At 40.9% G+C, this 14,712-nt stretch overlaps 1 protein-coding gene across 4 annotated transcripts in view; it reads left to right on the top strand.

The window, feature by feature from the left end:
* LOC137334260 (contactin-4-like) overlaps nt 1-14,712 on the top strand; it is a 1,825,202-nt gene that overhangs the window by 1,147,790 nt on the left and 662,700 nt on the right. For all 4 annotated transcript variants that reach the window (XM_067998918.1, XM_067998917.1, XM_067998915.1 and 1 more), the window contains one exon: nt 6,876-6,971. In XM_067998918.1, coding sequence (XP_067855019.1) covers nt 6,876-6,971 — 96 coding nt within the window. The remainder of the gene's footprint in view (nt 1-6,875; nt 6,972-14,712) is intronic.

Below are 14,712 nucleotides of genomic sequence, written 5' to 3'. Positions count from 1 at the left end.
TTTAATTTTTGCTAAGACCAGTTACAATAAGCCAGTGCCAGAAGAAAAAGATGCATTTCCTCATCTGGCACCACATTTGCATACAACGTCTACTCTCTGAGACCACCTCACGTTTGCATTGATGTGAAACAGTTTTGACTTCACATTGGCACAAACTGTGTCATGAAATTTAAATGCCAAGTTGCCCAAATCTAATTTAGCAAAGTGGTGAGAGATCACATGTAGGAGTGTGACCATAGCCCAGTGCAACGCAAAGTTTAAAGAATTCCCTGGTGATCCAATCTTTTCTATGTGAGCAGAGAACCCATGACAGCAAAAGGTCATCAGGAACAGGGACTCATACTACTGCACTAGACTACCAAGAATAATAATGCATTTGAAAAATATGTTTTGGGTATAGTCAGTCGTATTATAATTTGAGATAAAAGAATATACTTAAAAAGGTCCTAGATATTCTGCTGAAGGGCCAAGAATTTTGAAACTTCATTTTGAAAGTTTTTAATGTTGGCAAGCAAAATATTGGGTAATAGTGACATGGGTGCCAGTACTGAAATTCAGATCTGCTGGCTGCACATCACACTATACAGGACTGTAGCATTACTGGCATCGTAAAGACACCAAGGTATTTTAAAAAAATCTGTAAGAGATAAACCAGAATAAAGGCTAGCTGTGGAATGCCACTTTCATCCCACTCACAAAGGGAAATAGAGTTGTGGAATAAATTACCAGGGAAGGCCTTTGAAGTATAAATGGGTTGGAAAGGTAACCAACTGTGTTTTGGAGAGAGAAGGAATTGATGGATAGAACAAAAAAAGACCGGTAGGTGGGTTTCAGATGAGTCAAAAAGAAGTGATGATTTGAGACCCAAGATCTTGTTTGTGTTCCTAAAAATTCTGCGTTCTTCTTAACTAACTTGTAGTTTTATGTATTTCGCATTGTATGACCTACCTCATTCATAAGATAACAATAGTATTCACAGTTAACCACTGGAAATCTCTCTGCTGTTTATTTCTAGCATTTCCTGTTTTTAATTCTGATTTGCAGACTCTTTTAATTTGATCTTTTTATTTGACCTGACGCAAACACAGATGGCCCACCCTCTTTTGAATCTCATTTTTAATCCCAGATAGCATGTATATATAGCGATGCATACAGGCCCGCACATCAAGACAAAAGCATCTGACATGTTCTATTGTAGCTTCCAGTACGTCGGCCTAGCTACGTTATGAGCAGGATATGCTAGAGATACATTGTATGATGTGATACAGTAGAAAGCCTGCACCTGTCACATAGACAACAGGGAGAAAATAAGAAAAATAACTTAGCAAATGTCAAAACTCTTGCCATTTTATTTATGTTTACATTTTGAGATGAAGTAAAATATCTCAACTATAAGTACATGGAAAAGTCTGGCTGTGAATTATTTAAAACTTGCTTCAAAATCAGCAACTCAATCATCTTCCAGCATATCTAGAGAAGCAGCGTAGCTTTTGATCAGCTGTGTTTGCATTCAAATAATTAATAGATTAGAAAATCTTTTCTTTGGATGTGTTATTGGAGTTCTCCAGTGAGCTTTAGGGGATCAGAATATGTCTACATAACACAATAAAAATTTCTATCTATATTAATGAGTACAGATATTACCACCAGTCTGAAAAGTTGAGGTGTCATTTTCTAGAATTTTAATGAATTGAAGTGTTTATGTGCAGCCATGCTATAGATTAATATTCAGCTTGTAAAATCATCTGTCATGGGCACCTCATTGAAGTCATCAAAATGTTACTGTTCAACCTTTGTAGCAGCTTTACTCTGGTGCACTGTGCAGTAATGATATAATATTGGGCTGGATTTTGCCGGAAATCACACCATTATTTATGTACAAATCAGACAGTCACTTCCGGCGACCGCACATGTGCAGTTTAACGTGGTAATCCAGATATTGCTCTCCGAGATGCCCTGCTCCTTCAAAAACTGCCCGAAAACGGCGACTTGGTGTCTGACTCACCATTCAAATGTATTGAATGGCTTGAAGTTCCTGTACTTACCTCATAGATATGGACTTAATCCCCCCCAAAAAAGTTAGGGCTTGTCCATTCCAATTAATGGCATGCTAAGTCTTAATTACTGCCAAAAAACCTCTCTGGCACTGAAAATGAACTTTTACAAGCGGGCGTCTCATTCCTTTGGGTATTAATTATTGTTGGACATTTTTTTAAAAAATTAAGTAACTTTTTTTTTACTTTTTCTTTCAGTCTGTTAATCCAATCTATCTTTCCCTCTCTTTATTTCGCTTTCTGTTCCTGATTTGACACTGAATTCATTATTCTAAATTACACTTCCTGGTTCAGACACTGTGCTGCTCATTAACGATTCTTCAGTTTGATTGGTTAAGGAGGCATAACTGCATGCCCTGTTCACACAGGTCCCAGATGCCCTGTTGAGGGTGCTGCACTGAATGGATCTCCAACTTAAAGTAAATTGCTGTGCGAAACCCCATAGAAAGCCTATGGGCAAGTGCAAGTCTAACAAACGGGTGGTGCTGTTCATTTGCCGCTCAGAGCAAATTCCGCCCCATTACTACCTTATTACATTATTACTATTGAGAGTTCCTTGTTGTGAATCATTCAATAGAATTCAACAGCAATGACAACTATCATTTACATAGCAGCTTTAACTTAGAAAAACGTCCCAAGATACTTCACAGTGGTGTAAACAGACAAAAATAGACACTCAGCCAAAGAAGGAGATAGTTAGAGGGCAGACCAAAAACCTTGGTCAAATAGATGGGTTTTAAAATTGGAAAGGCAGAAAGGTTTAAGAAGGGAATTCCAGAGCATCGGGTCTAGATGACTGGATGACTGAAGGCATGGCTGCCAGGTGGGGTGAAGGGAAGAGGGATGCACAAGAGGCCAGAGTTGGAGGAACGGAGAGTTTGGGAGGGTCGGGGGTGGGATTTGTAGGGCTGGGTGAGATTATAGATAGGGAGGGGTGAAGCATGATGGGATTTAACCACACGCTGTGAATTTTAAATTGAAGGTCTTGGGGGACTGACCAATGCACAGAATAAATTGTAAAGCTTGTTATCGTACAAATTCCTAACTATGTTCCAATACTATAATTATGATCAAAGTATCTTGTCTTAGAATTTGTTTGATTAAGATTACGTGTTAGAATAATGTTGGAAAAATGTCTCTAAATATCACTGCTATTTCAAAAATGAAATCATTTGTTGAAATTAAACAGACTGTTACATGCATTTTAGTTTGAAGACAATTGGGATATCGGGGGAGGTAGGTGTCAAGGGTGGGGCATGACTTAGAATTGTCTTTTGTATTTAGTTTAGTTTAAACACATTAGTGTTAAGTGTTCCCAGGATGTGGGTGACGCTGGCAAGGCTGCATTTATTGCCCATCCCTAGTTGCCCTGAAAAGGTGGTGTTTGGCCTTTTGCTTGACCCGCTTCAATTCTCATGGTGATGTTGCTCCCACAATGGTGTTAGGTGGGGAATTCCAGGAAAGTCACCCAGCGACGATGAAGGTGGTAAATGTCCAAGTCAGGATGTTTTGTGGCGTGAAGGGGATCTTAGAAGATATGTCATTCCCACAACATTGTTGCTGTTGTCTTTCTTGGTGGTTAGAGGTTGTGGGGGAGGGATACTATTAAGTAACACTGGTGAGTTGCTGCAGTGCATTACATCAGGAAAACTGTCCGGTTACCTTAGTGAACTGCAGTTATTTCAGTGCACTGTAGGCGCTGGACATATTCAACTTGTAATGTACAATAGTTCATATCTTTTCTAATATACTAAAAGCAATTGTTCCACATGGTTATTTAATTTCTTGAAAACAATGTCAAAGGAAGCATCTGCCCATAACAAATGAAACAGTTACCAAAAAAAGAAAAGAAAGACTTACATTTATATAACTCCTTTCAGAACCTCAGGATGTTCCAAAGCACTTTACAACCAACAAAATACTTATTGAACTGTCATCAAAAGTTGTAAAGTAAGAATGATCAGAATTCAATATCCATTTTTTGCAGGAGAGGGGGTGGAAGGGGATTAAAATGAATGTTTTTATTTGAACACACTGGTGATGACGACATCTGGTGAACTAGTTGGAGAAGCTCTTTAGCCCTTCGGTGTGGGGCAGTTCAAGAACCAAATGAAGTTAGTGACAAGACTGCAGAACACTTGGGGAACACTCATAAACTACCTCAAAGGTCTTACTTCATGTTGTCAGACTTGGGTAACTCCTTTCAGCCATTCCCTGGTGAGTTTCTTCATCTGGAAGAAAGACTTTTTCAGTTCGCTATTTGTCGTGAAATCATAAGTAGATCTTTATACAGATGTCTCAAAGTTCACTACAAATATCAAATATCTTGCTCCTCCTGCTCCCCCCCCCCTCCATCCCGCCTCTTTCCCAGTAGCAGCCCTCTTTTTTTGTGTTGATGTCCGTGGCAATATCATCATTTATAATTACTTGTTTAATGAAGAGTTGATACAGCAGTAAAGCAGCTCCCAACATTTGAGCAGCTTTAATACCATAATATTGGTAGTGGTTGGGCTGTTTCTGGATCATTACATAGATTCAAGCCTAACACATTTAGGCTAAAACTTCAGTGCAGTACTGAGGGCATCCTACAGTTTCAGAGGTGCTGAGACTTAAAATTGTGGCCCCACCTGCCTGTTCAGGTGGAAATAAAACATTTTATGGCATAATTTGAAGAATAAAAAGGAATTCTCCCAGAGTCCTATCTGAAATTCACCCTTCAACTAAACACCACCAAAACAGAATTAGCAGTTATTCCTCACACTTCCTGTTTGTGGGACTTTGCTGTGCAATAATTAACTGCCATGATTGTCTGCATATCAACAGTGACTGTACTTCAAAAGTAATTAATTGCTTGAGAATTGCTTTGCCGTGTCCTGAGGATGTTATAAGGCAATATATAATTGAAAATTCTATGTATCTATCTATCTGTTAACCTGTCCATCTATTTATCTGTCACGGTATGTGAGCTGAGCAGGCACAGACAGTATCATTTTTCAGGACTTGCCACTAACCTTGGGATTAATAAGTTTATGGCCTTTTTTCTCATACCCAGATGCCCTGAGTTTCTTTGTATTAGCTGTTCTATTGCCTTGTTTGGGTGTAGTAAATGAGAGAAAATGGCCTCTTATGAATGCTGCTAAACATTGACAGGTGGTATCACATGTTGATTCAACTGGTTCGGGCAGAAGTAACTATGCTGTGCAGATCAGGTATGACTCAGTGATGGGGTTGAATTTCTTGATGGTAATACATCAACAAATTATGGGAAGAGGTAGCATCAGTAAAACTCACCCATCGAATGACTTAAGAATCAAGTGATGTTACTCTCTAGTATCTGCTGACGGGGTCAATCTGCATGCACAAACCGAAATCATGAGGGTTTTTGTTATTCAACTTCCCTGGGGGCAATAACAACCAAGCCAGACCTTGCCTTTACCCCACATATATCTGCAGAAGGCATCAATAAATAGCAATGAAATATGAAAATTCTGGCTGTTATTTGGATCCCTGACCAAACGGCACTGAGGCCAGTTGTGGAACTCCCACCATCAGCCTGACTGAGTTAAGTTAACTCAACACAGCATGGAGCAAAACTGCAGCCTTCCCGGTTCTGTATTTCTTAGTACCACAGCATTTATGCACTGGTCCTTTGGGGTCCCTGATTTAACTTTGTGAGCTTTCATGCATTTTCAAGAGGTTTAACACATAACATAGTGTTGTAGGATAAACCTGACTTGCAGTGATTCTTGAACCTGGACAATAATCAAGAAAAGAAAGTCACACTCATGGTAGATTTGTTAATCAAAAGTGATTATTTAATAATTTAAAAAGTTCACACAAGCATGATTAAGCAATGCATATAACCTTACTCTACCCATTATCCATTTAAACAAGCAGCAAGCAAACCAAGTAATACATATAACCTTAAAACCAATGATTTATTTTCATCAAGGCAGAAGAGAGTCTTTTCCTTTGTTGTTGTTGGATGTCCTCCCTCTAGGCGAGCTTTGTTAGACTCCAACCCGACTGCAGTGCCGAATTTACCAAGATGCCTTTTTATGTTGTTTTTGCCCAATGGGGCATTGAATATTAGTGAAAGTGTCATTTTGTCCAATTGTCCATTGTCGCTATGCCTCGACCACGAACAGGCCTCAATGATTGACAGTTGCATCAGTTACAACCAGGTGCAATGGTCTCATGTATTTTCCAGACACCTGGAATGTGGTAGGCCTCTATTATCAGTGCTGCCATGGCGACCTGTCTCTCATGGCTTTGCATGGCTTCACAATAACTGCCTCTAGTTGTTTAAATTACTTTGTAAGGTATCTTATCAGCTATTTTGCAAACCAAAGCTTGTCGAAGTCTCTGCACATTAGCAGTTTTGAATTTATGCTGATGTCCAAATGTCCAGTTTTAAACTAATGTCCAAAGGGGCAATGTTAACCCTTTCCTTAATCCAGGTGTAATGTCCAAAGGAACACAGTTAACCCTTGAATGTCCAAAAGTCCAGTATCCTCGGGGTTTTAACCCCTGCCTTACAGTGTGCATATAACAGTTGTATCCACACGTTAAGCACTGATGCATTATTCAGAACTGAATACCCTATCTCCTGCGGTGTTGGTGAGCCAGAGGAGACACAAAATTGTTATTGCTGAAATGTGACAGGTGACTACACAGGAAGTGTGTACTATAATGCAAGACTTTTAATCTATTATTGATATATGGTGTGTTTTATTATGTTTTTCAATGAAAATAATGATATTTAGTTTCACAGAAACATGATCTTACAGATGGTATTCTCTTTTATTCTTTCTTGTGCAGACCTTGAAAACTTCAAAGGAAAATCAAGAAGTAACGTGTCTGTCCGAGAGGGACAAGGAGTTGTGTTGCTTTGTGGCCCTCCACCACATTCTACAGGTATTTATTGTATTTCACCAGCTGACAGATTGCTTTGAGAAGTTCAACATAATGGGCCTGATATTCCAGTATTGTTTGGTGCAAAAGTAGTCTGATGTTAGGGACTGGAATTTCGTGTGTAAATCAGATACATCAGAGTTACACCTGTTCTAAAATACGCGCTAAATTCTGGTAGAAGTGGTGCATGTACGCAAATGACAGGATAATGAAGGCAAAAGCTGCCAATCCAGAAATTCAGCTTTTTATGCCAGAATTGCACGAGTGAAGGTTAAGCTTGTAGAGATGAGGAGGTTACCTGAATGACTTGACAAACCAGGAAATGGCTGCGTTCATAGGATTTGAACATCTACAATCTTTGAAACATCAGCTTTGACAGAAATGGTTGGGAAAAAATCTTTTCTCACCTGACCTACTAAGAGGATTCTGCAACATGCTTTTGTGCCCTTTCAGTTAGAGAAATGTTGTGTTTCTGTTGTGAACCCCTTACTATGGGGTTTATTACCGATGGAGAAGACCACCAACTAGGAAGTCTCTTTTCACCAGAGTCCACAGACAATGACACTCCCTCAGTGATGTCTCAGAAGAAGCCTGCTTAAGGAAACAACGGTACAGTTACGAGACACAGAACAAACTATGTGTCCCATTGCTAACTGACCTCCAAACATCCCCTCAATGTCAAAAAACAAAGAACAGGCATACTTCATAACACCTGACTTCATATCCCAAAGTGGTTTTATTGTGCGCATATACATTTAAAGCATGCTTTGTACACTACCATGTCTACCTCTGGTGCCTGTGTGCGTTGTTCTTAACGCTATCCTGGGCTGGGGTGATATTGAGGGACAGGGACACCAGTGATGCTTCGCTGCGCTGTGGTATCATGAGCCTCGAGTGACCGAGGTGGCCCTCATCTCAGGACTTCTGAGTTCTGGGCAGGCTTCTCAATCGGCTGCTTCACCACTGCAGGTCATATGCAACCTGGCCCTGTATCCTGACATCTGTATGAGTAGGCATTTAAGAGGCTTGGCTAGAAAGGTCATATCAGCTGTCATCAAGAGAGAGAACGGCATCACAAAAGTGGGCTCTTGCCATGCCACTTGTGCTGGGTCCTAGCGAGAGCGCAGACTTAATGGTATCAGTTCAATCCTACAGACCTCGAGAGATGTACCTAAAGCTCTCAGAGGCCTCTTTCCATCATTCTCTCTGAATGGTCCCCCAAGGCCCGAGGGTCAGTGGTCAAAGCATCCTTTGGATGAACTAACACATCTGGAGGCGCCTCTGTCAGGGGAGATGGATGCAGATGTTCCTGATGATACCACCTACTCCAGGTAGTACTGCATTGTGCCAACTCCTTCTCAGATATTGGCATTAAGGTTGACATTGGACTTCACTGTGACCTGTGCCACCGAGCTCCGAGATAATCCTTAGTGCCCCCACACAAGGGTGATGCTCATCCAGCATCCTTTGTAGAGCTGTACTCCAGAGATCTGAGTCCACAGGCTCAGGAGCCAAGACCTGAGTTCTGCAGAGCCTCTCCTCGTCAGATCTCTCTTTCACCTCTGACTCTTCTGGCACAATAATGGTAACAAATGAAAGAGTACCAAAAACATAGAGGCACTGCAAGGAAAGGTCAGGAAAGACAGGTGGCTTACCTTGGCTGCACTGATGAAATCATTAAATGTCTTCCTGCATTGCAGAGGAGTCAAGGACATGGCACTCACTAAGTGTGCAACACATTCTTGATTGGTCTCTTCCCCCTGACCTCAAACAAACCACCCCTCCTGCTCAGTTCTCCACTAGGAGGACATGCAAGTCCAATTCCCTGATGCCTGCCACTCATTTCTTTGGTCTGGCTGCCATCCTTGTCATCCAGGTTGCCTGCTTCCTCAGGTGCTGCTGTATCCTGCTGCCGCACCAGGTCTCCAGGCCTTTTCTCCAGGTACTTTTGAAACACCTTCCCACCCCCAACTACCTTCCAGCCCCAATCCCCTTCCTCAATTCCTCCATTAACCCCTCCCCCTCACTTTACCTCCCACTCTGCCGCCCCCTTCTCCCAACTATTTTCCAGGCCCCTCCCTTCTATCCATTCATGACCCATTTAAGCCCTAACTCACAGAAATTCACTATTTTCCACCTCATCCTCACATATCTGAGACATTGTAGGCTGCACTTACACAGCCTGCGCACTTCTACATATTTAAATAGGCTGACCCCGCAATAGACAGCAGGGTCTGTGTCACAAACTGAAAGCTGGCTGAAATCGCACTCTACCTCAGTTTCAACGGCATGACGACACTGTCAGAATTTCAGGCCAATGATTCTTTGCATTAACAGCGGAGCACCCTATTGGGGTAACAAATTTATTTGATTGCTGAAACATAGTTTGAACTGAAGGTCTAACTGTTAAGTGTTTCTTCCAGTTCTCATGAACACTGGAGTATTCTGCAGTGGTTATTTTGAAGGGTCACGGTCTGTATACTTCAGTCAATGGATCCTGCTCTTTACAAGCCTAGAGTTCAGGGGCAAATAGTGGAGATCAGAAACACCAGGAAACTAACTATACATCCTAAAACTGGCCTCTGTGCTATGAAATTTTGAATATCTTCCAAGACTAAGGATAAATATCATTGAACAGGTTGCGCTATATATATCTCTATATATCTCTTATATATGTGTGTGCATAAGAAAAATAGATTTGCATATAAATGTATGCAATAAGATTTAAATAAAAATGTCTGAAAATATCTTTTACTTATAATGCAAGATAGAAAAATGCATGGTGTGAAACCTCATTTATATTTGATAAGCCCTGTTAATAAAACACTTCATTCTATTCTTGTACATTCTTGCTCAACAAAATCAGTTGTATGTAATATATGGAAAGAATGGCATCTGATAATTAGCTTTCAAGTGCTTTTTATTAACATTTGTCCCTTTTGAACCGTACCTTTTTTAATTTTAGCTTTCTTTCAGAGTTATCTTTGACATTTATGTGGGTCAGGTTTTTAAAGGAAATTTATTACTATGGGCAAAATATCATCAATGCAAAGTACTTTGACTCGATTGTGGCACATTTTTTTCTAAAGATATACGCTTTGTGGTATGAAAAAAGCCTGGTTTCAAACCATGTCTACATCCTCATGGCTATCCAATATTTCAAGTTGGAAATTTACTGGAAAGCTATTTAACTAACGTAAGACATAGGCTAAGTCAGCAAATGCATTCATTGACTTAGTGGGACTCTCTTGGTTCCTGGATGCTGATCTGAAATCGTCAATCATTTTGTAACTTAGCTGTATACACAGTTGATAATGAGTTACAAGATAATGAGTTACACACCGCCTGAGGAAGGGGAAAGCCCACGAATGCTTGTGGGATTAAAAATAAAATTGTTGGACTATAACTTGGTGTTGTAAAATTGTTTACAATTGTCAACCCCAGTCCATCACCGGCATCTCCACATCACAAAATAACTGACAGCTTCAAGTCACTATCAAGGAATGGATGACAGTGTCTATGGAGGTGCACAGTGATTGAACACGTATCATTTGTTAGATCAGCAGTTTCCAAATGTGAAATATCAGGTCTCTGGTGTAGGCATGGATGTTTCATGCGCACTTTGATGTGGGAGACTTTAAAGGGATGAGGATTGAAAACAACCCCCCCCCCCGACCTTGCAGGGTTTTCTTACTCAATTTTAAAATTTTCAGCAATTTTTCACATACATGCTCAAACTGCTTATGGTTTTATTTTAAATTTGAATTATGTGGAGATTGCATTAAGTGGGAGCTAGAATCCTATAAAGATGGGGGATACAAGAGACCCCCAACATGGCAGCAAGAAGGGCCACTTCATTATCTGGAGGTCTAGCTGGTGCTGTCTGCCTGCCTCAGTTTCATCATTTCCTGACTGGGTCCTGAGAGCAGAATATATTTTTCCCAAATAGATATGAGGGGAAAAGACATAGGTCATCGTGCCTGTTATAAGTGACGCTTTCATCCTTTTTTATATATTCAAAAAAATGCAATGCTGTAATTTTATATTGGAGAATTCTATTGATTATCAACAGAAGAGGTATTTATAGGTTTGAGCTACGTGCACATTTCATGTGATTTTGCAGTCATTTCTCAGCGAAGTCAGAAACCAAACCAATGGAGTTCCTGAACATCGCTGACAGATTTTGTGCTGCCACAGAGAGTGCATGGCTTTTCAAGAGGCCAGTTTCAGGAACATCACAAAACTGACTGCTTCAAATCATCTATATGCCGCTCCCCGTTAGTATCTGTAATATGTGTGAAGATTAACATTATCCTTCCTCTTTCGCTATGAAAGACTATTGGTTCTTAAGACCCACTTCACCCCTGCACTGAGTGTATTGAGCTAAATGGGGGGAAAAGAATCACAAAGTTAAGGGTTGAAGTTAAGGATAAAATAAAATGCAAATTTAAGCTGAAAACGGACAATGATATCCTGATTATATGCCACGTTTAATTAAGTTGTAATACACCCCTCGGCATACTCCAGTTGTAGAACATATGGGCAGGTCATGAGGGTGTAGCCTTTTAGTAAAATTTTACAGATCAGTGAAATCTATGTTTATCATATTGTCATGTGGATACTTGACTTTGAAAAATTGCTTCTTAATCAGAAACCATGCTCCTATTAGACTTGTTATGGTTAAACTACATAATAGAAAGGAGTGCCAACAGACAGTGTACTTTAGCAATAGCGTTATCAGTTGTTTGATGGATTGATAGGTGGAATGGAGAAAAAGACACACAGCCCACTGTGCTTCAATAACAGCAAGCCTTTGCGTGACAGAGTAACATTGTAAATGAACATGGTGATGTCTATGGCTTGGTTATATTCAACCTACCAGCAATATTAGGTCAACCAGAGGCAAGGGCAACAGGCATCATGAGAGGGGAAAAAAGATGAGGTAAAGCATATTGATTGTATTAATTGCTGAAAATATTTGCAATTGTAATGAACACAAGACATAGGCACAAAAAACAATCCAAATATAGGTGAAACTTCAGTAAATTCGCAAGTATTTTACAAACCACAAATAATTCTCAGACTACAAAATATTTTGCAAAGTTTCTAATGTATCAAATGTGATTCTACATTTGTCTGACTGCTCCTGGAGTGCTCATTTCTGCAGCTAAATAATCATCTGATTCCTCCTCCATGTAGGCTTTGTTTGCTTGATTACTTTTCCTATAATTGATCTAACATAATAATGAAGAAAATAAATCAAGCAATCTCCTTTGAATACTTTTTAAAATAGGAGGCAGACCCCCACATAATGAACTGCATCCTTGATCAAATACTTAAAAGAAGGACAGACGTCAACCTCCTGAGCAACCTCTTACCTTCTCCTTTCTGTGATTCTTGAATTCATAAACTGAATACAGTTTAATGAGAAACAAGGGAAGAATTTGCAGTGTAACTTAAATAAATGTCCTGTTTTCAGTGAGAAGGCACCCATGGGTGACAGTGACACATTGATCTGTAAATTGCTCCGAGTGGCGAACGAGCAGAGGTCGCAACTCATTAGATTTAAATTCGGCCACTAAGTTGCCGTGTTCTTTTTGGTGGCAACTCCCATGAACTGAGATTTCAAATAACATAAGCATTCTTTCCTGGTCTGTGTGAGTGGTGAAAGGAGCTCTAAGGCCCTTCAATCGATCAGCTTGAAGCAAGCCACGCCATGAGAACCAGGAAGTGCATTTCATTCACAAACCACGCAGACTAAAAACCTGGATGTGCCCAATAAGGTATTATAAAATGACATAGAGAAAGTGAAATAAAGAGAGGATAAGGGTAAAAGACTGAGATAAAAGACACAGAAGGAAAAAGTAAAAAAAAGTTTAATTTTTCAATTTAATTTTGTTTTAAATGTCCAAAAGCTATTAAAATCAGGAGTAATGAGACTGCACATTTTTAAAAGTTAATTTTTAGTGCCAGTGAAGTTGTTGGGCAGTCATCAGGTCTTACCATGCTGTTGAAACTTAGTTTAGACTTAAAAAACTATGCATATAGAGTCATAGAGTCATAGAGTTATACAGCACGGATAGAGACCCTTCGGCCCATCGTGTCCGCGCCGGCCATCAAGCCTAGTCTCATCTAATCCCATATTCCAGCATTTGGTCCGTAGCCTTGTATGCTATGGCATTTCAAGTGCTCATCCAAATGCTTCTTGAATGTTGTGAGGGTTCCTGCCTCCACAACCCTCTCAGGCAGTGAGTTCCAGACTCCAACCACCCTCTGGGTGAAAAAGTTCTTTCTCAAATCCCCTCTAAACCTTCCGCCTTTTACCTTGAATCTATGTCCCCTTGTTATAGAACCCTCAACAAAGGGAAAAAGTTCCTTAGTATCCATCCTATCTATGCCCCTCATAATTTTGTACATCTCAATCATGTCCCCCCTCAGCCTCCTCTGCTCCAAGGAAAACAAACCCAATCTTCCCAGTCTCTCTTCATAGCTGAAGCGCTCCAGCCCTGGTAACATCCTGGTGAATCTCCTCTGCACCCTCTCCAAAGCGATCACATCCTTCCTGTAGTGCGGCGACCAGAACTGCACACAGTACTCCAGCTGTGGCCGAACCAGTGTTTTATACAGCTCCATCATAACCTCCTTGCTCTTATATTCTATGCCTCGGCTAATAAAGGCAAGTATCCCATATGCCTTCATTACCACCTTATCTACCTGTTCCGCCGCCTTCAGGGATCTGTGAACTTGCACACCAAGATCCCTCTGACCCTCTGTCTTGCCCAGGGTCTTCCCATTCATTGTGTATTCCCTTGCCTTGTTAGTCCCTCCAAAGTGCATCACCTCGCACTTTTCCGGGTTAAATTCCATTTGCCACTGTTCCGCCCATCTGACCAACCCATCTATATCGTCCTGCAGACTGAGGCTATCCTCCTCGCTATTTACCACCCTACCAATTTTTGCATCATCAGCGAACTTACTGATCATACCTTTTACATTCATATCCAAGTCGTTAATGTAGACCACAAACAGCAAGGGACCCAGCACCGATCCCTGTGGTACCCCACTGGCCACAGGCTTCGTCACAAAAACAACCTTCGACCATCACCCTCTGCCTTCTGCCACTAAGCCAGTTTTGTATCCAAAGTGCCAAGGCACCCTGGATTCCATGGGCTCGTACCTTCTTGACCAGTCTCCTGTGCGGGACTTTATCGAAGGCCTTACTGAAATCCATGTATACCACATCCACTGCGTTACCCTCATCCACACGCCCAGTCACCCCCTCAAAAAATTCAATCAAATTAGTCAGACATGATCTTCCCTTGACAAAGCCATGTTGACTATCCCTGATTAATCCTTGCTTCTCCAAGTGGAGACTAATTTTGTCCTTCAGAATTTTTTCCAATAATTTTCCTACCACTGATGTTAGGCTCACTGGCCTGTAGTTCCCCAGTTTTTCCCTACTCCCCTTCTTGAATAATGGTACTACATTAGCGGTTCTCCAGTCCTCTGGCACATCCCCTGTGGCCAGAGAGGTTCTGAATATATGTGTTAGAGCCCCCGCAATCTCCTCCTTTGCCTCACACAGCAGCCTGGGATACATTTCGTCCGGGCCTGGGGATTTATCCATTTTTAGGCCTGCTAAAACCGCCAATACCTCCTCCCGCTCGATGTTAATATGTTCGAGTATATCACAGTCCCCCTGTCGTATCTGTTCTGTGGCGCTATTAGTTCATTTCCAGCTGGG

Source organism: Heptranchias perlo, chromosome 17 (genome assembly GCF_035084215.1).
Source record: "Heptranchias perlo isolate sHepPer1 chromosome 17, sHepPer1.hap1, whole genome shotgun sequence".
In the NCBI taxonomy this organism is placed as follows: Eukaryota; Metazoa; Chordata; class Chondrichthyes; order Hexanchiformes; family Hexanchidae; genus Heptranchias; species Heptranchias perlo.
Note: the sequence above shows the minus strand (reverse complement) of the source record. Positions and strands in the feature narration are given on the sequence as shown.